The 24418-nt window shown below is 43.1% G+C and overlaps 1 protein-coding gene across 3 annotated transcripts; it reads left to right on the forward strand.

Moving 5' to 3' along the window:
• The first annotated feature begins 3434 nt into the window (after positions 1 to 3434).
• MMAA (metabolism of cobalamin associated A) lies at positions 3435 to 24369 on the forward strand. 3 transcript variants are annotated; one of them, XM_027117104.1, is made up of 7 exons: positions 3435 to 3646; positions 11434 to 11937; positions 14549 to 14671; positions 17479 to 17649; positions 20320 to 20405; positions 22802 to 22951; positions 23979 to 24369. In XM_027117104.1, exons 2-7 carry the CDS (start codon positions 11493 to 11495, stop codon positions 24264 to 24266), a joined length of 1263 nt encoding a protein of 420 aa, XP_026972905.1. In that variant the 5' UTR covers positions 3435 to 3646; positions 11434 to 11492; the 3' UTR covers positions 24267 to 24369. The 3 variants fall into 3 exon arrangements, with proteins under 3 accessions (XP_026972905.1, XP_026972907.1, XP_026972906.1); XM_027117105.1 differs by lacking the exon at positions 3435 to 3646 and adding an exon at positions 12067 to 12175 and having other exon boundaries at positions 11847 to 11937; XM_027117106.1 differs by lacking the exon at positions 3435 to 3646 and having other exon boundaries at positions 11820 to 11933.
• Positions 24370 to 24418: the final 49 nt, after the last annotated feature.

Consider the following 24418-nt stretch of genomic DNA (forward strand, 5'->3'; position numbering starts at 1 on the left):
AATTACCTTATGAGGAAAAAGGGACTTTGAAGATGTGGTTAAGGCTAAGAACCTTGAGATGGACAGATGAGCTGGGTGGGCCTAATTTAATCACCCACATCCTTAAAATTCTTTGACCAATGTTACTGGCTTTGAAATGGAAGAAAGGGGCCCCAAGCCAAGGAATGTAAGTGGCCTCTAGAATTTGGGAAAAAGCAAAGCAACAGATTCTCTCCTAGAGCCTCTGGAAAGGAAGCAGTCAGCTGACATCTTGCTTTTACTCCAGTGAGACATGTGTGGGACTTCAAACCTGCAGAACTTTAATATATTTGTGTTCTTTTAAACCACTAAGTTTATGGTAATTTTTTTACAACAGTAATAGAAAATGAATCTGGTAATAACAGCTAACAGTTACTATGTTCTAGCACTACAGCACTACATCTATCTCAGATGATAACTCTCTTATGAAAGGAAGATAAAGCACCCTGAAATCATATTACATAATCTGGCCTTGGTTACCTCTCTGACCTCATCTCCTGTTGCTCTACCTCTTGCTTCTATCACCCATTCACTCTGGTCTCCTTACTATCTTTTAAGCATGCCAAGCAAGCTGTCCCCTTTTTTTAGTATGTGCTTTCCTTAGATATCCACAACTCACTCCTCACTTTCTTCAGGTCTCTGCTCAAACGTCATCTTCTCAGTGAGGCCTTCTTCTTTGTCCACCCTCTATAAAATCTATACCCATCCTTACCTGGCACTCCCTAACCCCTAAACCCTAGTTTATTATTCTAAATAGCACTTTTAATCATTTGATATGTATTTACTTGTTTACTCGGTTTTTTCTTGCTCCCTAAATATAAGCTCTATGTGGCCAGGGGCTTTATCTGTATTGATGACAGTTGTATCTCCAGAACCTAATACAGCGCCTGGCACATAGTAGTCACTCAATAAATATTTGTAGGACTAAAGGAACATTTTCAAAACAATTGACAGATTACAAGAATTCATTTATGCTAAAATTCTAACGCAGAATACACATCATGGAGCAGGGCAGATACACATTAACATTACTTTGGTTGGCAAATGGACCTCAGTGTACAGATTCAATATCATGCCTTGAAGAATGAGATCATTTCTCAGATGACTTCCTACAGTTTATAAGATTTATAATCCTACAGATTATAAGAAAACTAGTATATAAATGAATTTTGCATTTTCCTATAAATAAGCATAACCAAAACATTTTTAAAAGATAATTACTAGCTACATTTTTCCCAACTTTTTAGTCTTGAAAAATTTCAAACCTATAGAAAATCTGAAAGAAAGAACCACAATTAACACAGTGCCATATTTTCTCTCTGCACACACACTTTTTGTTTTTTGGCCTGGACTATGTGAAAGCAGTTTGCAGATATCATGACCTCATCCCTAAATACTTCAGCATGCATCTCCTAAGAACAAAGGCCGTTTTCTAATAATCACAATATTATTATGCCTGAGAAATCTAAGTTAACAACATATCTATTATGCTTCCATGTTCAAATTTCCCCAACTGTCCACAGAATGTCCTATATAACTTTTTAAAAATCCATATTCCTATCCAAATCATGGTTGCCCATTAATGGAGATCAGTCCTTCTGTCTTTCGTTGTCTTTCATGATATTGACATTATCGAAAAGTCCAAACAAATCACATTCTTAACTTAACTGAGTGTTTCCTCATAGATTCAGGCTAAACGTTTTGGCAAGAATGCTACATCAGTGTACTTCCAATAATTTGTGTTTTCCTCAGTATTGATGCTAGAAATTTTTTCCTCGAAGCAACTATTAACTTTTTGCAAAGTACTAATGTTCCAAGAACATGCTTTAGAGAACACTTGGATAAGGAAAAAAAAAGTGAAATGCACAAAAATGTTTAAAAGTTTGAAGTTAAAAAGCAGGTAAGGATTGTAAATCATTTTTAAATTACAAACTTCATTTCCTTAGGTAATGCAAACTCAGCTTTCAAGTTTAACACATACCAAAAAAACCGCACAAAACATTGTACAGGTGAGCAGCACCAAGCTTAAAGAAAGGAAATAACTTCTCCCAAGTTCTATCCTTATTCTATTTACTGTGTTCAGGAGCTGAGACCTAAAACCAGGTCTGAGTGCTTACATGTTCTTTCCACCAGACCCCCTGCTTCACTTAGCCTGTTTTACTTTCTGTAATTGACTATTCTTGGGTCTACAATTACTCTGGGATGTAAGTGGTGGGCGGTCTTTTAGTCTAAATAATAATAATAAAGATGCTAAGGAAGACGAATCCATTTTTTATTGTTCCATATTCAGTAAGAACCAATTCATGGCAAGTAATTGAGGAATGCCTAACCCCTCCCAAATGCATGCAATTATGCAAATCATATGTGGGGACTGGGGGCTTGGCTCCAGGCGCTAATTATAATATAGCCCCCATTTATGACTATTTCTATTCGCCGTAATTTGATCCTTTGCTATTGCCTTATGATGCTGTCTTTATTACACTACAGCAAACATTTGGGAGACATCAGTTTTTCCTAAAAGTCCTGGAACTCAAACTCAGGTTTTTCTACTTATTACAGGATTCAACAGTTTTTCAAAAAAAATGAGTTACCATTCTTAGCCGCAGTGAGGTAGCAAATATTAAGCATGTTTGTTTTCACCCATTTCAGGCGAAAGCCTCTCGCCCTCTGACGACTTTCCAAGGGCGGTGAGCGTGAGTCCTTGCTTTTGGTACAACTCACGAAATATTAATCAATACAAATGTGTAACTTTTAAGAGAAAAAACTGCGAGCCCTTCCGCCGTTTAAAACCACGCCATGCTTAAAAGCTTGAGTTGTACAGAACGTTGAGCATTTACTCCCACAGGTTGGAAATTGCTTTGCGGAGTTTGAGTTCCCTTAAGTTCACCAGACTGTCAAACGTCCCCATGTCCCGCCCTTCACCCCATACTTCTTAGCTTCCAGGGAGAGTTAGGAAGAGGTCTGCGTCTCTGGACCGCCGCAGGATGCGGGGGCTGGGCTGGACTCGGGCTCCATCTCCTGGGCTTCGCGGAGCGCCAAGCCCGGGAGAGGATGGACATTACCCTCGACCTTCGGAGGCGATCTGGAGCTAGAGGAGAGGAAAAGCTACCCGTGAACACCGTCAAGCGCCCTCCCCAGCTGCACTTCCTTGACGGCTGCCCGGCGCCCCGCGGACCTCCCTACGCTCCGCGGGCCCGCAGGCCTTCAAGGCTCACAGGCCCTCCGCCACATAACTCGCGGCCAAGTCCGCCGGGACCCAGGCCACACCCCACGCCGCCACCCGGTCCCCGGCCGCTCCCCTTACCCCACGCGCCGGCAGTGGGCACTGCGCCTGCGCGCCCGCGAGCGCGGGGCGGGGCGAATCGGCCCGGCGGAAGGGGCGGGGCGGGGCGGGGCTGGGCTGTACTTCCGTGGTCGCGGGTGGGTGAGTAGGGGCTGGGGGTAGCGCGCGGCGTCCGGAGTCCGGCGGGGTTCCCGCCTCGGGTCGTCGGGGAGCCCATGTCGGCGTCGCGGCGCCCCCTGGAGGATTTGGGGAGGGGGAAGGAAGAAGAGACTATTATTGAGTTGGATGATGTCGGGGGTGCGGGAAGTGTGTGGACAAGCAGGCGTTGGCAAAATGGGTTCAGAGGTTGGTTTTCTCCTTAGAAAGGAAATTCTCTTCAAACAGCGTTTTAAAATTTTCATCATTTTGGACAGGCTTGTGAGTTTACCGTTGTGCCTCAGTAAGGCAGTTTTGGTAAGGTGGCTGGTCCCTTGCCGCTGCCAAACCTAATGGTTAACCAGAGGATGGGTCGGAAAAAGGCACAATAGTCCAGGTTAGCTACTACCAAAGAGGGAAATTAAAACTCATCTTTTATGGAATAAAATCCAGGATATAAAAATAGGGTGCAGAAAAAAAATAGGGTTCAAACCGAAAGTCACAAACAGCAACTGGGTTCTGTCAAATACTGTGCCGGGCGCGGACTAGGTCTCTTCCAGCAGACATACTGTATTCAGATAATTTGGTTTTATCATTAGAAAATGAAAGACAATCTAAGCCAGAATGACCTGAAAAAATTTAATTATCTTGAGAGTTGTGCCTTAATACATATACTTTGGAAAACAAACACTACTATAGCTTTTCCAAGTTGGTAGAAAACCAAAAGTTTCCCGAAAGCCTGTGCAGATTCCTAATCATTTTGGGGTCTACAATGTCCAGAATGTTCTTTCATGTAGTAAAAACTTCATATCGTTTTGTGTGCAAGGTAATAAGAACCAGACAGTTCCGTTCCTTTAAGGGCTGTATTCTATTAGGAGAGACAAAGAAACGTGAAAAGTTATATAATGGTAAGAAATGTAAGTTACAGCTTGAGATATTTGAAGATATCGAAAATCCTTTATTTGGCATGGAAAGTGCTGGTGAATGCTTGAAATGAGTACCCCTCAGCTGATTGTTGCCATGTGGGAATGTGGGTCCCTCATACACAGATATGATTTTCTCCAACACAGGCCAAAAATCTCTCTCTTTGTGCTTTTTCTTGATTTTTAATATTGTTGGCAACCTGCAGTTATGCACTCACACACCCTCTGTGGGCCAGGAACAGGGAGTTTGTGACATCTGCAGACTATCACCTGAGTACTCAGAAATAATTGGAATCAAAAGAGCAAGAAGTTCCTGGAAACTGATAGGAAGGGATTTAAGAAAACTGGGGTTTAAGCTGGGTTGAAATGGAGAGGTGTCATGGAGGGGAAGGATGTAACGAGTGAGTAAAATCTCAGTGGGGAAAGCGAACAGCAGGTTTGGAAGATAATTAGTTAACTCTCCTTAGGAGAGGTCTGAGAAGGCAAGTGCAGTAAATGGAGGAAAACTGGTTTGGGAAACCCTTCAATACCAGACTGGACTTTATCCTCCGGCACTGGTTCTCAAATTTGAGCTTACATCAGAATCACCTGGCAGGCTTGTGAGACGGTGGCAGGCTTGGCCTCCACCTTCAGAGTTCTTGATTCCGAAGGTCTGGGGTGGGGCTTGAGAATATCCCCTTCTTACCAGTTCTCAGTTGATGGAGATGCTACTGGTCTTGGGAGCACACTTTAAGAACTACTGTCCTAGGGTGTGGGAAACTATTGGAGGAATTTGAGGTGGATTAGTAAGGAGATCACATTCATATGAGTCTTGCTCATTCAGACTCATTCAGTATGAGTCTTGCTGTGACATCCAAGATGCAGGACTGGGGAAGAGAGAAAAGAAGGTTCCTTAGAGTTGATTAACGCCTGTCGATGCCAGGCCCTCTCATGCACGCAATTTCATTTCATACTCACTTTGACCTTGATGTGTAAGTCTTAATATTTTCATATGGAGAATAGTAGAGACTGCCCAGGTCCCATAGCTAGTCTCAGAGCCCCTTAAGACTGGTTCAGGTTTGAACTAGGGTAGTAGCAGTGGAAATGAATCAGGACATTGACTGGTGATGGAATTTAGAAAAATCAAGACTTCCTCAGAAGATTGAAACCTGAAAGTAGAAATTGGGAAATAGTCTTAATAGAGAGTGATAAAAGGTAAAGTGGACAGAGAACTTTAGAATATTCCCTGCATGAATTAAGTATGTGTTCTGTATTACTCTGCTATAACAGCGACCTATTTAAAAGCTGCTTGTTTAAAAAGTCATTCTGTTCTACCAAAATTTCCTGAAATTATTTGAAAAGAAGAAAGTAAAGCCTCCTGTGGGGACGATGGGAGATGGTAACCAGATTAATGGCATCTGACAACTTATCTTCACATCAAAAGTGATTAGCATTGAGGAATAGAAACACATGGTGTAAACACTGCTTCGCCTGTATGAACTGTGCTGTGCCGCAGACACTGACCTAATGTATTGATTTTGGAAATCCTGGATGCTTTTTCTTGCCAGAGTAGTTATTGAAATTGAGAATATTCATTGGATCAATTTCAAGACAAATATTCCAAGTCAGACTGGCTGCTGCCGAGCAAATTTTTAATGAAGGAAAACATCCATATACTGAAATAGATTTTAAGAAGGAAGTCCTAAAAATATATTTATACTGTGAAATCTAGAAAAATGTAAGTTTTCAAACACTGATCAACTGAGTAATCAGCATAATGGAGTTATTGACCCATACAAAACTATAGCATACATTCATTCATTTATTCTGTGAGCCCTAAACTGTGAGCCATAAACTGTGGATCCAACGATAACTCGGTCTAGGCAAGACTGACATCTTAAAAAATGGTCACAAAACGATGTGATTAGCACTGTAATAGAGGGATGTGACCAGTACATGATGACAGGAGATAGAAATGCTGACTGAAGGGGTATAGAAAGGAGGCCAGGGAACTGTCTATAGAGGAGGAGACGCTTGAGTTGGTCTTGACAGCTGAGGAGGAATTTGTGAGATGATTAAGGCATTCCAATCAGAAGGAACATCACGGACAATGACCAAGATGTATAAAAGAGTGTGGGTTTTTCTGGAACCTTTGTGCAGATCAGAATAGTTACAGCAATATGGTAAAAGTGGAGGAGGGGGATGAGTTAAGTTGGAGAAGTAGATAAGAGCACTCATAGAGAGTACGAAAGATTTATGTAATGACTGGCTTGGCTGGATTGTAAACTTCATGATGTTGGGAGCCATGCTGGACCTGTACACGAGTGTATTCCAAGGCCTTAGCAGAGTGCCTAGCATATGGTAGGTTCTCAATAAATAGTTGCTGAAAGAATGAACAGGTAAATCATAGAAAACAGTTTTTTTAAGATAAGATAGAGGGAACTTTTAAAGTGTTTTAAGCAGTGGAGTAATATCGTCAGATTTACATTTTATGAGGATAAGTGGCAGTATGGAAGGAAGATGGTTAATAACGACCATAGAAATGGCTATAGTAGTTTCTGCCTATTGGTAGATTGCAATCTGCATTTTAAGAAAAAATAGAAAAGAGTATTAGAGGATACCACATGTAATAGGGTTAAATAATATTTTATGAAACTTTTATTTTAGTTATATGTATGCCTGTGTGTTGACTGATGTAAGTGTATTTTTTCCTATGGACTTTGATGCGAGTTTGAAAGTCATTATAGTAATGTGGACATGATGGTGGAGAGAATGGAATGGATATAAAAGATATTTTGGAGGAAAACAAATGTGGAAAACTAGCACCTTAAAATGCTGCTGTCCATATGAACCCTCTTGCAGGGAAGGGGATGCACTTACCCAACCTATTTCAGTATTTTTGCTTACTTGATGTTTTTCATTATATATTAATAAGTTGACATTCTGGTTTATTAGGAATGGCGGTGCTTTGAAGCATCTTACTGTGTGTTGTAAATGCTGCAAAATTTCTCTTATTTTGGTAGTGCTCAGTTTAAAATTGTAGGATGAAGCCATACTCTTAAGAGTTGTGAAAATTCATTGAAACAGTTTGATTTGATTATTGGCCAGGTTATTAGATTTCTTTCCATAAGAAAGCAGGAAAAGCTGCTTAGTTACATGAGTGGGTGGGAAGGCCTTCTCCCTACCTGCATGACTTTGCCACTCCAGTAGACTTAGTCTGTTCTGCCTGCGACATGTAAATAAGGGCAGAAAGGTGTTCATACAAGGCAGTTATATTGGCTTTTAAAAAATTTACGAACTCCTTTAAAATCTGGTTGATGTGGTTAAAATGAGTTTAACTATGTTGGGCACTTCGTTGTCAGGTGTGAATTATTCTGTGGAGCAAGAAAACATTTAAAAGTTTTAGAAATTTGGTCTGTTCTGTCACCTAATACATTATTGGGATCTCCTACTGATAAGGTTTGCACAGAAAATGTAAACTAATTTTTCATCTTGGCCTAAGGGGGGAAAAAAGAGAGAGAAAGAAAAAGAAACAAAATGAAGATAAACAGCCTGCCATAATCATTCCATACTCAAATGTGGAGGGTTATTTGGTGTTCCCTTAATGTGGCATGACTCCACTCCTCTTTTTATACGAGAATCTAGAGTTGACACCAAGATCTGGAATTAATAAAAGGGCATATTTTAAATCGAATCCATTCTTTGCTCCACTTGGGGAGGGGCAGAGTTACTAATATCTATTTCCCTCTTAGCCAAAGGAGCTTTCCTTTATTCTAAAGCAATTTATTAAGACAAAATGCCACAGAGAGTCAAAAGACCTGTGTTTGAGTCCTGGCCCTACCACTGGTTATTGACTGTAGTCACCTAACTCGCTCTTGGTTTCCCTTTATTAAATGAGAATAGTCACAACTATCCAACTGTCCTCATGGAATTGTCTGGGAGAATAAAGTGAAATAAAGTAGTTGAAAATGGTTCATAAACTCTTGAGTGACAAGCAAGTGGGAAATGAAATAAGTTCACATTAGCATTTTTTTGAACCACTGCAATGCGCCAGGCTCCATGGCAAGCTTTGGGGATCCTAATGTGGACAAGAGGGTCTTGAATCCGGCTTCTCCTCTCCGTCCCTTAATGCCTTGCCTTGGCCCAGGTCCCCATCATCTCTTTTGGGTCTTTGCTAGGCTGGGCTGTATGTTACCAGGATCTGGTCGCTCGACTTCTTGCTGCTGCTCCTAGTGTTATCTCCTAAACACCAAAGTTGATTAGGTCACTGCCGTCCCTGAAGATCTCTGTTGTTTCTCCTCCACCAAGACAATATCTACTTCCTTGGCCTCAGTTTACATCCTGATTGGGCTTCATTTTTTATCACTAGTTCCATATGTATGTATGCCAGGTTTCTGCTTCACTGAATTACTCAGTCTTCTCTGATATGGCAGGGAAGAGACCAGGTCCCAGCTCGGCCTCTGTACAAGTATGTCCTCAGCCTAGAAGGCCTGCCTCATCCTTCTTCAGCTTTGCTTAACCTTTCGGACCCAGCCCTGACATAGTCTCCTGCATGACTTGAACCCTCTCCTCCCACAGGAGAGTTAGTTTCTGTAACCTTGTCTGTTCCCACAGCACATTGTTCTTTCTTTGGACACGGTGTTTATTACTCTGTGAGCTGTTGAAGTGCTGGGATTACGTCATTTAGGGTAAGATAAGGAGGCTGTCCACCTAAGGAGGTGTAGTGGATTGAATGGTGGCCTCCAAAAAGATATGTCCACGTGCTAATCCCTGGAACTTGAGAATGTGACTTTATTTGGAAAAAGGGTCTTTGCAGATATAATTAAGTTAAGGATCTTGAGGTGAGATCATCTTGGATTATCTGAATGGTCCCAATTCAACAACAGATGTCTGCACAGAGGAGAGACACAAAGAGTAAGCCGTGTGAAGACAGAGGCAGAGATTGGAGTGTTGCAGCCGTGAGCTGAGGACCCCTGCAGGGAAGAGTCCCCTTCTAGAACCTTTGGAGGGAGTGACATCCTGCTAACACATTGATTTCTGACTTCCAGCCTCCAGAACCATGAGAGGATAAATTTCTGTTGTTTTAATCCACCGAGTTTGTGGTTAATTTGTTACAGCAGCCTTAGAATACTAATACAGAAGTTTATAGTACAGTGACTGGAACATAATAAAATATCACTGTCACCACCCTCAAAGACACTATTATCGCTATTATTTTTGTAACCAACCTAGCCTGGGACCTGGAAGGTAGTACCTGCTCAGAAAATAGCCTTGCCTGTTCACTTTCTAGTCTGGTGGCAGTGGTGGTGGTATGTATGAGAAAGAAGTGTGTTTAAAGGTGGTATCGAAAGAGAGCCAGAATAGAGCACCTCTTAGTTTTTTTTGTTTGTTTTAAATGTCTTTTTGTGTGTTTATGTGAAGGGCAGTAGTGGATGTTTTTAAGTTGTTTTTTAGAAACATTTTTACACATTTTAAAATAAATTGTCCTTTTAGAAGACTAACAGTAAAATGATGAGCAGTTATATTTCTAACAATAAAAAAATCTTAAAATGTTTCTTCTTTTTTCCTAATAAAACATTATTTAGCTAAAATTAATTTTGTGCTGGCCTTGGAACACAATTTAGAGAGGGACTTGGGAGCCACAAGGTAATTTATTTCATGTGCTACAAGGTACTTGAAAACCAAAAATTTCAAATAATCATAAATGCAGACTTGGTAGGTGTTATGTATTGTTTGTAAATTTTAGTTTGCCACTGGAAGCTAGGTCTATGACCTAATTTTTACTAAAGTTTTATAAATTGGTGTCGTAGTAATAAGAGCTAATGTTTATTGAGCTCTTACTATGTTCTAGGCACTGTTCCCAGCTTTTTATATGAATTAACTCATTTTGTTCTAGCTTTCCTAGTCTCTTCTCTATTCTCTTAACTCAAGAGGAAGCTGAGGCACAGAGTGGTTAAGTAACTTGCCCAAGGACATGATAGCTTAAGTGGCAGAGACGCAGAGTGGCCCTGGCTCATAACCTCCACACTCTCCTGACTCTCAGTGGACCCTGTCAGCCTTCATTGTCTAATACAGTCTGAAGCGGAGAATATCAGTAGATCTAAGCGAAGGGTCCTTATCCAATCCTATAGTGGCTCAAACTTTAGTGTGCTTACCCACGGAGATTCTGATTCCTGGGGATGGGGATAAGCATTTTTTTTTTTTTTTTTTTTCCTGCCGTACGCGGGCCTCTCACTGTTGTGGCCTCTCCCGTTGCGGAGCACAGGCTCCAGACGCGCAGGCTCATCGGCCATGGCTCACGGGCCCAGCCGCTCCGCGGCATGTGGGATCTTCCCGGACCGGGGCATGAACCCTTGTCCCCCACATCAGCAGGCGGACTCCCAACCACTGCGCCACCGGGGAAGCCCCGGGATAAGCATTTTTAATACGCACCAAGGTGGTTCTGACCGTACTTTGAGATGCCCTGGATCAGGTTCCAGACAGTCCTCATGGTTCATTTCACACGAAGGCTTGTGGTGGTGGCTTGTGTGCTTATGTTAGGCCATTCTTTGTGTATTATCTGTGTGCCAGGTGAGTCTATTGAATACATACACGGATCTAAACTTTTGCCTGAATGCCTGCCTTACTAATCACCTTTCTTTTATGGAGATGAATAAAAGGCCAGCATCAGAGGGATTTTTTTTTAACCTTTTGAATGAGCTTCGGAATAGGGTATATTCGATCTGAGGAAATCGTTATGATGGATGTAAGGTTTGTAGATGGAAGAAAATAATCATGACATAGAATTTCTACTCTATTGGGTGTTTTTTTTTTTTTTTTGGTATGTTTGTTTTTTGTTTAAAAGAAAATTTTAATGTGTACTGGACTTCACAGCAGAGCAGTAGTTTCATGATTTGGGTTACTCTGAATATTAACTGTGGACAAGGAAGGAGTCCTTGCTCTTAAGTTTGGGAAGAAACTTTCATGCCTCTGTACAACCCAAACCCCTGATTATGTGTGTTTTAGAATCTAGGGAGGACACTAAGCTTGCAGGTTTACTACTTCCGTATCTTAGTTGCATGTTGAACTGGCAAAATATGTTTTTCTTCCTCTTAGGGAGTCACGAATCGCACTGAACCAAAAAACGTCCAGCCATTTCTTCAGTTACAAGCAAAATGAATATTCCCATGCTGCTCCAACATCCTCATCGGGACTTCCTTAAAGTCCTTTTAAGAACACTTTACCGACGTTACCACTTCATCTTACCCTCAAGTACTCACCTCAGGTCAGGACTCCCATGTGCTCAGCCATTCAGTTATCTCGGACTCCATCATGCAAAGTGGATGCTGCCGTCAAATGGTTTAACAAGAAAATTATGTCTGCAAACAACCTTAAAGGAACAGACAGAAGGACTTTCTGATAAAGAACAAAGGCTTGTGGATGAGCTTTATACTGGTTTAATCCAAGGGCAAAGGGCCTGCTTGGCGGAGGCCATAACTCTTATAGAATCAACTCACAACAGGAAGAAAGAGCTAGCCCAGGTGCTTCTTCAGAAAGTGTTAGTCCGCCACAGAGAACAAGAGAAATTAAATAAAGGAAAACCACTAGCATTTCGAGTGGGTCAGTCTTTGTTTTTTTGGGTTTTTTTTGTTTTGTTTTTTGTCCAGTAAATATTTTTCTAAATTCTCTCTTCTTTTAAAATAAGTCTAAATAGCTTATGATCTAATGGGGATTTTTTTGTCCTTGCAGAATTTTGGAATGAATTTTGAATGCCTTTTCTTTGTAAATATTAGTCTTGTTACGTGGTGGGAAATGCAATGGCCATTTGAACGAAGGCTCTGTATTTTAAGAGAATAAGGTGAGATTCCTCTTTTGGCAGGGATCTCGCTGTGGCTCCCAGACCGGAAACGTGCGCAGGAAGAACTGTTCACCAGTTTACTCCTTTCTCTCAGTAGAACTTCTGCTTAATAGTCTAAAGTGACTTCCCTGCTGTTGTGGTTATAGCAACCATAATTATCCTTATCACATTTCAGAATTCTACTTCTTAGGTGTTTCGTTAGTCTTTTCTCTAAGCAAGTCTCACTTCTTTCAGATACTTTAAAAAATATATATTTATTTATTTATTTATTTTTGGCTGCATTGGGTCTTTGTTGCTGTGTGTGGGCTTTCTCTAGTTGCGGCGAGCAGGGGCTCCTCTTCGTTGCGGTGCGCGGGCTTCTCATTGCGGTGGATTCTCTTGTTGTGGAGCACGGGCTCTAGGCATGCGGGCTCAGTAGTTGTGGCACGCAGGCTCAGTAGTTGTGGCTCACAGGCCCTAGAGCGCAGGCTTAGTAGTTGTGGCGCACGGGCTTAGTTGCTCCGCGGCATGTGGGATCTTCCCGGACCAGGACACGAACCCGTGTACCCTGCATTGGCAGGTGGATTCTTAACCACTGTGCCACTAGGAAGGTACCTCAGATACTTGTTTATTAGAGTTTCTGGAAATGGCTTGGCTCTAAGCACAGCCAGCTCAATACCAAAATGTCTTTTAAAGGAGACACCATGTTCACTTGCTGTCTAAAAATATTAGGTGTTCACTTCTTGAACAGTTGACCTGTTTCTGTAATTGCAAATAAGCTTGTTATATTTTCGAAGCTGTGCATTATAGAACAATCTAGACGTGTTTGACCAGAAGGAATTAAGCAAGTTTTGGGTGGAGCGAGCGCCTTTCATGATGGCAAACTAGGTGATTCCAACCAACCCTCGCACTACAAACAACTTAAAATGGTGGACAAAGTGCATAAATTGTGTGAGGAATGGGTAAATATAGTTAAAAGTGGATTGGCATTACTTACGTCTCAGTTTATTTGCAGTATGGGGCCTAAAACCTCCTAGATTTTAGGGTAATGGGGCCTAATGCTTTAAAGATAATTTCCAAAAGAGCTCACCAACTGCTGTTTGTACTAGTCCACATTTCCCCCTCACCTTATTCGTCTGCCCTCACTGCGGGGGGACTCTTTCTGAGAGTACTGCGCTGGGTGTTAATACTCTTTATGTATTGTGGACAAAATAGCAAATTCCCAAAGAGAAATTCCAGTTATGACAGAGTGTTTACTTATTAGGCTGTAGAGAATCTTTGAAGAGAAAATGTCCAGAAATACCTAGAGTTAACCAGCAACTCATACATAACTAGCAACTCATAAATTTGCAGCACTATTCTGCTTCTTCCATCCGGACCTTATGAGGCCAGATAAACCTGAGTCTTTGTTGCAGTTGTTTTATCACCGTGGTAAATAAAAGCAACAAATGTTTATTCAGCACCCATTAAAACAGAGACCTGCCCTGAAGATTGTGGTATGTCGCCAAGCATACCATATGCCATACATACTTTATGTAGTTACAATTAAGTGCTTATGTTTTATAGATTTTATTGAACATATATATCTCCTGATGCCATGTGCTATTCTAAACATATTGCAAAATTAACTCATCTGATCCTCACAATAACCTGAAGAAATAGGTGCTCTTATATCCATTTTATGGCAGAGTGTACTCAGGTACAGAATGATTACGTGACTTGCCCAAGATTACACAGCTCATAAGAGGTAGAGCTAGAAATAGACCTGGCCGACTGGCTCCAGAGTTTGTGTTCTTGCCTGCCATGCTCTGCTAGCTCTCCAAGTAGGGGGATTTCCTGCCTTGCTTAAGATTTAAAAAAAAAAAGTTTTTTTTTCAGGATTCAGTTTATATTATTTTCTTTGAGTTATGAGTGAGATGAAAAAATTGTATTTCATAAGTAGAAAATTATTTTCTCAATCACTGGGAATTTCTGGAGTAATGAGTTGTTCTTCCAGTGGAAACATAGCATGGACAGAATCGGGGTGGGTGGAATAATCATTGATCATGATGAGAGGTGGGCAGATGTTGGAGAAATTCAGCACATTAACAACACAGGCAATGAAGTCTGCCCCAAAAGCTCTACGTTATACTAAAAAAGGCAAGTCACATTTTGTAATTTTTAAAAGTGAATCTGGTGAACATATGGAACTCTGACTTCTCTCCCTCCTGTATCCCTGTTACTCAGGGACTAGATAAATAGGTAGATTTTCGTTTACTGCTTTAGGAAGCGTTAAACTACATTAATGACGGTTTTAATAAGGAGAAGTAGAAGGTAGTCTGGTATTTTAATAGAACTCATCATGGTGCTGATTTCATTTATTTCATTAAATTACAAAGTCTGTCTCCACCATAGGATTGTCTGGGCCTCCTGGTGCTGGGAAGTCAACCTTTATAGAATATTTTGGAAAAATGCTTACTGAGAGAGGGCACAAATTATCTGTGCTGGCTGTGGACCCTTCTTCTTGTACTAGCGGTGGTGAGTATTGCTGCTGCTTCGTAACTTGCAGAGGGGGGCCTTGTGGAGTGGAGCCGGCTCTCTGTTGCAGTTTAGGGGGAATCTGCACAGACGGGTGTCTTCTAACCTCTGGCTGAGTTTGGTCTCGGTGAAGGAAGGGAGGTGGTGGGTGTGAGGTGGAGGCTGAGGGAGGTGTTTGGGGCATCGGGTTCTCCAGGGGAGGTTAGCTTACAGGTAACCTAGGAGTAGCCTGGGTAGGTAGAGAACTAGGAGAACAGGTGCCAGAAGTTGGAGATGATCAAAAGTCAGTTTCACCCCTTTGTCTATCATACCTGAGGCTCAGCCCCTTTTCCTTCTATTGTTTTTCCTGCCTCCATCAGCCCCTACGCAGTTCAGAAAATGGCTTCTTACTCAGTAATTTCCCCATATTGTAACGTCTCTTCTCAAGCTTAAAAAAAATCTTCCTGCTCTGTTTAACTTGTCACCTGTTTATATTACATGTTCAGTTAAACAGAAAGCTCTTAGAGGGACCATGTGATATACTCTGTTCCTGGCAGCACTTAGCCTAGTACATGGCACACAGTGCTCGGCAATTACTGATTTGAGGTCATGCAGTCACTCAAAGTTTAACTCGCAGCTCATCAGAGATAAAACGAATAAACTAAGTTCCCCAAAGGATCATTTAAGGGAAACATAAATCATACTATATAAATACTCAGGAAAGCCTTTTCTTCCCTTACCCCTCTTGATGATTGAAGCATCTCACATGACAGTTATTCATTTAACAAGTATTTCAGCACCTATCGTAGGCGAGGCCCTGTACAAAAAAGGTACTGTGTTGTTTAATGTTGAATAAGATGCCATTCTCTTGGCCTTATGGAGCTCTATATCTCACGAGGGAAACAGACAGGTGCACGCAGGCCATTACAATGTAATGTGTGTTGCGAAGGGGGAAATACAGGGTGTTTTGTGGAAGGGTTTGGTTTATATCCTGTGGGTTTAATGCTAAAAAATAAATACAGTATCATATTTCAGGGGCTTTAGGTCAATAGAGAGGTGGACAACAATTCCTGTTACCATCCATTGAGAAATTTAGCTGAGAACATTCACAGTTTTTGATTCACTATAATGAAAGGGTTAACCGTAAAGTAAAATTTATACTCGCAAAGTTCAAGATTAAATCCATGTCAGTGTATTATCCTTTTTTATAGTCTAAGAACTTTGTGAAAGGTAAGCACTTGAACAAAGAATTTATTTATAGTGGCCTTCATTTTCACACAGGTGCAGAGACTTTCCTCCCACCTTCATAATACTCTAGAATACTTGCAATAGCAAAAGAAAACAATAGTTTGAGATAAGAGAAGCGGAAATGGTGACATGAGATAACCTGATGGAAGTTACATAGCTATGTGGTTCCTCACCTTTCTCAGACCAAAAATGAAGGTCCTTTTCTCAGGTAAAAATACAAAGACTCTGAAAGAAAAGACTGTGCAAGGATAAACAGGACACTCTTACCTTTTCATTGTAACAGTAGATACATTTGAAAATAGCATTCCATTGAAGTTTGAGAAGCCTGTAGTCAATCCTTGTCGTGCTTCGGACTCACGGGCCCCCTGCAGTGGGAGCTTGGAGGTCTCCCTGAGGCTCTGCAGTCACCAGTTTTAGATTCACTGGCAAAGACAATTATATGGGAGAGTAATTTCATAAATGTTTTAGTTCGGTGTGTTAGGATCTATAGGAAAATAATTTAAAGTGTAGCTTTGGCAGACTGTTGACTTACACAGAGATGATTTCACCCAGAAAATTACTTTAGAACAAAGTTTTATGTACAGTAAATAAGGTAGTCGAGCTGTTGGTAGGTGTATGCTGGGGCATTAGAACCTATGAGAACCTATGAGAAGTCGAAACTGGAATCATCAAGGAAAAGGTCATATCTGTAAGGGACTCCTCAGTGTTTAGCAGCAGCTTTGGAAAGGTGAGCTCTTGAGCAGAAATTAAAATTCAGGTTAGAACAGCACTACACTTTCAGATGTTACTACGTGGCTAAAGGAGAGAAGGTAAAGGTAATTTCACTAATTCCGGGGCTTTCAGTCTTCTAGAATTTGCAGGTACTGGTGTTTGCCAGAAAACTGCAGTACACACGGAAACAGCAACGGTTCTATTCCACAGGCATTACATTAATTGCCTACTGTGAACAAGCATTCAGTGTACAAGATATGTAAGACATGGTCCTATACACAAGCAACTCAGTTAAAGCAGAGTTTCTCAACCTTGGCACTGATGACATTCTTTGTTGTGGGCAGCTGTCCTGCACAGGGAAGGATGCTTAGCAGTATCCTTGATCTCTACCTACCAGATGGCAGGAACACCCTTCCCTCCAGTTGTGACAAGTACAAATATCTCTACACATTGCTAAGTATCCTCTGGGGGAAAAAATCACTCCCAGCTGAGAACCATAAACACAGCAACGTTAAGAGGACAGTAAAGAAACCACCCCAACTGGAATGGAAGATTGATTTGGGGGTTAGTGAAGCTGAAATTGGACAGGTAAGGTAGGCTACATTCTGAGGGCCTCCAATGCAAGACTGAAGAATCTAGATTTGAACCTCTGGTCAGTGGGAGCCATTATAGGTGCTGAGGGGCTTAAAACATTAAATAGATGAATTTGGCATCGTTACATACATGGTGTTGGAAAAAAGCTTAATAATATGAAATACAATTTGAGGTTTGGGGAGAAATGTCCTGAAGCACTTCCCCTAGGAATTGGCTGATTGATAATTGGCCCTTATAGGTGTTCCATGATTATAAAATGTAACTGTGTGTTTTAGGATCACTCTTAGGTGATAAAACCCGAATGACTGAGTTATCAAGAGATATGAATGCATACATCAGGCCATCTCCTACTAGAGGTACTTTAGGAGGTGTGACAAGGACCACAAACGAAGCTATTCTGTTGTGCGAAGGAGGTGGATATGACATAATTCTTATTGAAACCGTGGGTGAGTGTGATTTTCTATTCTATAACAATAAAATACTATTAAAATGAATGCTGCATAAAGATGAATGACGGCTAATTTCATTTTGTTCATTCAGCAGATACTTACTAAAGAGGTAATTAAATATAAGCTATCTCAGACTCTGTAGGAGATATGAGTATATAGACTATAATCCTTACCCTTAAAGAAAAGAAAGGTGAGCCCTGTGTCTGGATAACTGTTATACAAGGTGGTATGTTTTCAGTGCTGGAGAAACTGTCAGCATTAGGATGACCTATGGAAACACTAACGTAACACCCATTTTATTTAAGCAGAGTCATATGTCTGCAGTATTCACTGAGAAGATTAGCGTAGTTGGGCAACTCATGTTTTATTTCACCTTTATATCCCTAGCACGTGGTTACACACAATGAAAATACTGAAAAGGAAACCCCAAGAACTTCACATTCCCGTGGAGAGACAATTTGTTATATTACTGTGTGATCAATGTTTGTGACACAACCTGATTCAGATTTGGGGGATCAGGGAAGACTTCAGGGAGGAGGTGACAGTTGAACTCAGTTTTTTTTTTTTTTGGCTGCGTTGGGTCTTTGTTGCTGTGTACGGGCTTTCTCTAGTATGTGGCGAGCGGGGGCTACTCTTCGTTGCGGTGAGCAGGCTTCTCATTTCAGTGGCTTCTCTTGTTGCGGAGCACGGGCTCTAGGTGCGCAGGCTTCAGTAGTTGTGGCGTACGGGCTTAGTTGCTCCACGGCATGTGGGATGTTCCCGGACCAGGGCTCGAACCTGTGTCCCCTCCATTGGCAGTCGGATTCTTAACCACTGCGCCACCAGGGAAGCCCCTGAACTCAGTTTTGAAGGGAGGGTTGGAGTTAAGTAAAGTATGGGCTAAGGGGCCTTGACCGAAACACAGGAGTGAGCGAATGTGGCCCAGTCAGGGCACTGCATTTTGCGCAGGATCCTTAGAGCATGGAGCACGAAGGCAGGGAGTGAAGACGTGGGCTAGAGTCCAGGAGTCCATCGTCTAAGGGCAGATGGAGGAAAAGTTGCCTGAGTAGCGGTAGGAGAATCAAGGGGGAAGAGGACCATAAAATCACACATATTCATGGAAAGTTGTGTTTGGCTGCATGTTTCAGAGACTCAGACTATCTCTGACTCATGGTGGTTCTACAGCGCCGCGGGGGGGGGGGGGGGGGGTCTCCCTGCCCTCCATTCTTAGCACTTAGTTTCCAGCCTCAAGGTTGCCCATGGATAAAAGACGGCTGATGAAGCTCTAACTCACCTCCCTGTTCCAGGTAGAAGGAAGGAAGAAGGGGGAATAAGGAAGGGGAAGGGGTCGGAAGCGGTATACCTCCTGGCTGGCTTTGCCCTCTTGAAAGAACTCTCCTGGAAACGCCATCTAGTGACTTCTGCTTTCACACATTAACATCTCTGGCTGACTGGTGATGTGGGGGGTCTCTGGGGGGTCTGGTGATGTGGTCTTTCACCTGGGACACTGATGCCCCTGGTGAACCTGGGGGAAGGAAATAGGGAAGGATGAACATTGCGTGGGCGACCAGAAGTCTCTGCCCCACCGAGGAAGGAGAGAGTTGGAGAGGAGGTTTAGTGGAGTGGGGCACGTGGAAGTCAGATTTAAGTGGACTGCGGTTAATGTGAAGTAGTCGCGTGAGGACAGTGGGCATAAGTTGCCTTTTTCCAGACATTCAGCTATCAAGAGGAAGTGAGAAATGCGGGGATGAGGGCAGGAGGTTGGGAGTTTTTGTCTTCTTATTTTCTGGTCGTGTTTGGTTTTCAGATGAGAAAGACTTGAGCCCAACTCATGGGATGTTTGAGGGACGGGAACCTGTAGACAAGGGGAGGTTGGAGATAAAGCAGAGCCGGAGCCCAGGGGAGGTGGGAAGGAAGGAGAGGCTTCTGACACTGGGCCTGGCAAGGAGGCAGCAGGGCGGAGCGTGTGTTGTTTCTGCTTCTCTGTGGGGTTGTGGGGGGAGGCTGAGGACGTCCTTGCCTCTGTTTGGTCGTGAAGCAGGTGCCGCGGTCATCAATCATCGTCATGTGGGGAGATTATGGGACAGTGAACGTCTGTAGTAGCCACTGTGGGAAACAGGAAGGAAGCTGCCCGAGGGCGTTCAGGGGCATCGCTTGTCCTGTACCAAGAGGAAGATGTAGCCGATGTTGGAGCCCATGACCCTCTGGTGGCGCCTGTCCACACAGCTGAGGGATTTCTCCAGGACACTTAATGGAGGAGAGACACGGGCAGTAGGACTGATCCACGGGTGGGCTTTGCAGGGTGATAGAGGGATCAGGAGGCAAGGAAGCTGCCAGACATGGTCTAAGGTTGGAATCAGGCGCTCAAGCTGCTCACCCACGAAAGGGGAGCCGAGAAAGAGCAGCGGGAGCGAGGGGAGAGCGCAGGTCTTCACCTTCTCCATCCAGTCAGAGACCACGCTGGTGGGAGCGGGGCTGGACAGAGGTGGGGAGGACCCCAGCTTTGCTCTTCGGGCGAGGCAGCGGCGTTTAATACATTGTTCAGAGGTGGTGGTTAGAGCGGGGTCAGGTTGAGTGCGTGATGGCGAGTATGAGCAGATGAACTGGAGCGGAGGTGGTGGTCAGGGGAGTTGAGGAGGTCAGATTCCCGTGAATGTTTCAATATACACGTGTGATTTAAAATTCCAGGTGTGGGGCAGTCGGAGTTTGCTGTTGCCGACATGGTTGACATGTTTGTTTTACTACTGCCGCCAGCAGGAGGAGATGAATTGCAGGTAATTATTTTGACTTTTTCACCCCCCGAAACACAAAGTGTACATCTCTGAAAGTACAAATTCCCCATGTTGTGGGTTTTTTGTAAATTAAGTTGATATTAGCGTAGGGAAAGAAACATCATTCACGTTGGCTAAAATACCCGAGTCAAAGGCAAACTCTCTATTTTTTTTTTTTCCAACTTATAGTAGTAGAACTTATGACCTTGAGCTAATGACACAACTTAGTCTTTCCACCTGTAACGTGGGGGATAGCTCCAGCCAAGAGACCACTGTTACATGGGTGTTTGTGCTACAGCTGGTTGAAAGGTCCTCATGAGATATTCCTTTGCTTTTAACTGGGATCCCACTGTCCTAGTTTATATACTGTAGAAAGGGTTCTTCCTTTCCTCCTGCAGCGCAGTCTGGCATTAACTCCCTGGACTTAGCACAGCCTGCACAGGCTGAGGGCATCATCCTCCCAAGACTGCTTTCACTCCGGACGCAAGCAGCAGGCCCGGGGGTTCCCAAGTCACGCATGCCTCTGTGGGAACCCGCAGATGTGCGGGTTCCCACTTACCCCTCAGGTGCGACAGTTCACTAGGATGACTCACGGAATTCAGGAAAGCACTGCGGTACCAGCTAGAGTTTTATTATGAAGGATGAAAATCAGGACCAGCCAAATGAAGAGACACAGAGAGAGAGGTCTGGAAGGGTCCCAAACTCGAAACTTCTGTGTCCTCAGGACACATTTCCCTTCTGGCACATGCACGTGTTTCACCAGCCAAGGAGTGCTCCTGAGCTTCAGTGTCTGCAGTTTTTGTTGGGGTTTTATTATGAAGGCATGATTGACCAAATCACTATCCACGTGATTGAAGTCAGTCTCCAGCCCCGCCCTCCCCAGAGGAGGTCAGGCTGCTAGTGCATGGCTCAAAGCCCCAACCCTCTAATCACGTGGTTGGATCTACTGGTGTGCTCAGCCCCCATTCTGAGTGATCTTGCATAAACCCAGGTATGGTCCCAGGCATGGTCCCAGGCACCCACGGCGAACAACAAAGTCACTCCTATCACTCAGGAAACTCCAAGGATTTAGCAGTTTCCTCCCAGGAACCTTGGGACAAAGACCAGATAAATGCTTTTTTTTAAAAAAATTTTTATATTTATTTATTCATTTTTGGCTGCGTTGGGTCTTCGTTGCTGCACACGGGCTTTCTCTAGTTGTGACGAGCGGGGGCTACTCTTCATTGTGGTGCGCGGGCTTCTCACTGCGGTGGCTTCTCTTGTTGCTGAACACAGGCTCTAGGCTTCCGTAGTTGTGGCACACAGGCTCTAGAGTGCAGGCTCAGTAGTTGTGGTGCACGGGCTTAGTGGTTCCGCGGCATGAGGGGCCTTCCCAGACCAGGGCTTGAACCCGTGTCGCCTGCATTGGCAGGCGGATTCTTAACCACCGCGCCACCAGGGAAGCCCCCAAATTCTATATTACACAACACCTCCCCTTCAGCTGAAAAATTCTGAAAAACTAGTGACATCAAACTCTGGATGCTGCAGTTTAGAAACATTAACTATTAGAATTTAACCACTGAAAGTTACGTTTTAAAATATTTGAAAAGAAATTTTAGTCTTAGATAGCAAAATCTTCATTTTCCAAATAAGGTTTGGCCTTAGGATTTTTCTGTGTTTTCACGCAACATAATTTAAATCAAGAGATTGAGGTGTTTTTAGCCATCAGGTTATTTTTTCCTCAAATGCTACATACATTTAAGGAAAACTTCAAAGACTCTTTCTGGAAATGAACATGTTAGTGACGTAGGTGTTTTCTTTTTTTTTTTTTTTGTGGTACGCGGGCCTCTCACTGTTGGGGCCTCTCCCGTTGTGGAGCACAGGCTCTGGACGCGCAGGCTCAGCGGCCATGGCTCACGGGCCCAGCCGCTCCGCGGCATGTGGGATCTTCCCGGACCGGGGCACGAACCCATGTCCCCTGCATTGGCAGGCAGATTCTCAACCACTGCGCCACCACGGAAGCCCGGTGTTTTCTTTTTTAAGCACCTGAATGATGGATGGTTTTGCATCCTGCAGGGTTAGCTCCCGAGAAGTGGAATCTATCATGAGGCAGTGTGAACTGTCTCCTGCCATTCAATCATATTGTGTCTGGATGATATATTTACTCTAATTCTGAATGTATTTCAGCGTGTTAGTCTCCAAATTTGAAAGAGATATTACAGATGACTTCCATAATCCCAAGAGTCGGTGCTTTTGAGTAATTTCTGTCAATAATTGGGATTCCTAGAACCCAGGGCTTGGGAGGGTGCAGAGAAAAAGTTAGAGTGTATGACTCTCCAAACCTTAGCGGTAACTGGTGTCCCATTTTTGATGGCATGAAATATTTTAGACGAATCAGTTTCTTTTCTTTTTCTCACCAGGGTATTAAAAGAGGTATAATTGAGATGGCAGACCTGGTGGCTATAACCAAATCTGATGGAGACTTGGTCGTGCCAGCTCGAAGGATACAAGCAGAGTACGTGAGCGCGCTGAAATTACTCCGCAGGCGTTCAGGAGTCTGGAGACCAAAGGTCAGCTTGCATTCTGTTCTGCAGTTTTCACCCTGAGTGGACTGTGCCCGTTAGAAGAGAGGATGTGAGTCCCAAGCTAGACATATGATCAATCTTTGCTTGTAGATGAGATTATAATTTTAAAAACTGTGGCAAAGCCACAGAGTGTGTAGTTACGATTTTAAGTATAATCCTTCAACCACCAGAGGCCAAAAACTAGATGTGAGGCGATAAATTTGATAGCTTAATGCTTGGCTCAAGCCATTTGGATGTGATGACAAATCCATTCTGCAAGGAACCATCCTGAAGATTATGGCGCAATTAATGACTTGACCATCTAGGTTAGAGTTTGAGTAGGAGAGAACAGGCTTTTGATGTGGTAACCTTCCTTCCCATTATGGTTGTCGGGTGATGTTTTCGATAAGGAAAAAAAAAACCCGTAGTAAGTGATGCAGAAATACTGATGCGGACGCTTTATCTGTAGCAGGGCCCTGTGTTATTAAAGAGTAACCTATAATCACTATAACGAGAGCAACGGTGACACTTCTTGCTGTCGGCTCCCGGCACGTTGTCTGTGCTGCGTCTGGAGCTGTCTAGTCCGTGCAGATACCCATGCTCGTAGCACCTGCTGAACCAGGCAATTTGACGGAGAGAACGGGGCTATTCTCTCAGCTCGGTTTCATTTTCTGGCTCTCAGCCCTCAGGGAAACCTACGTAGCATTGCCCTTCTCATCCTAGTGACCATTTCCCAGTTCATCCCTGTGGTCTCTGAAGACCATTCGAGCAATCCCCAGTCAAAATAAACCTCTGAGCTAAAAAATACGACCTTGGATCAGTGTCTTATTTCTGCTTCGCACTTAGTAACCTTAGTAAGTTACCTTAGTGTATTTCTCAGCGTGTCTACTTTGACACGATGATAAAATGTCTCATTTTTGTCGCCTACCTATTGCCATAGACTGTAAGACTTAATTGGCAAATGCCAGAGTCCCCATGACAATGTTTTCTATCGTTTTAAGTAAAATAGTTCTGGTTCTTCCCTTTTCAACAGGTAATTCGTATTTCTGCCAGAAGTGGAGAGGGGATCACTGAAATGTGGGATACAATGAAAGAATTCCAGGATGTGATGCTTGCCAGTGGGGAGCTGACTGCCAAGAGACAGAAGCAGCAGAAAGTTTGGATGTGGAACCTCATTCGGGAAAATGTGGTAGAACATTTCAGGACCCACCCCACAGTCCGGGAACAGATTCCTCTTCTGGAAAAAAGGGTTCTCAGTGGGGCCCTGTCCCCAGGACTAGCAGCAGACCTGTTGTTGAAAGCTTTTAAGAGCAGAGACTAATGAAATACATCCTATCCAATAACTTTATATATCTTTTCATACATGTAAAGTTATTGGATAGGATGCACTTCATTTTAATAAAGTATTTTAATATTAAAAGTCACTTGCACGCTTATATTTTCAGTAATTCTCTTGTGGTGCCCTCGGCCTCC

Source organism: Aethalodelphis obliquidens, unplaced genomic scaffold (genome assembly GCF_003676395.1).
Source record: "Aethalodelphis obliquidens isolate GAN/ISIS:26980383/991018 unplaced genomic scaffold, ASM367639v1 scaffold17, whole genome shotgun sequence".
NCBI classification, from domain to species: domain Eukaryota; kingdom Metazoa; phylum Chordata; class Mammalia; order Artiodactyla; family Delphinidae; genus Aethalodelphis; species Aethalodelphis obliquidens.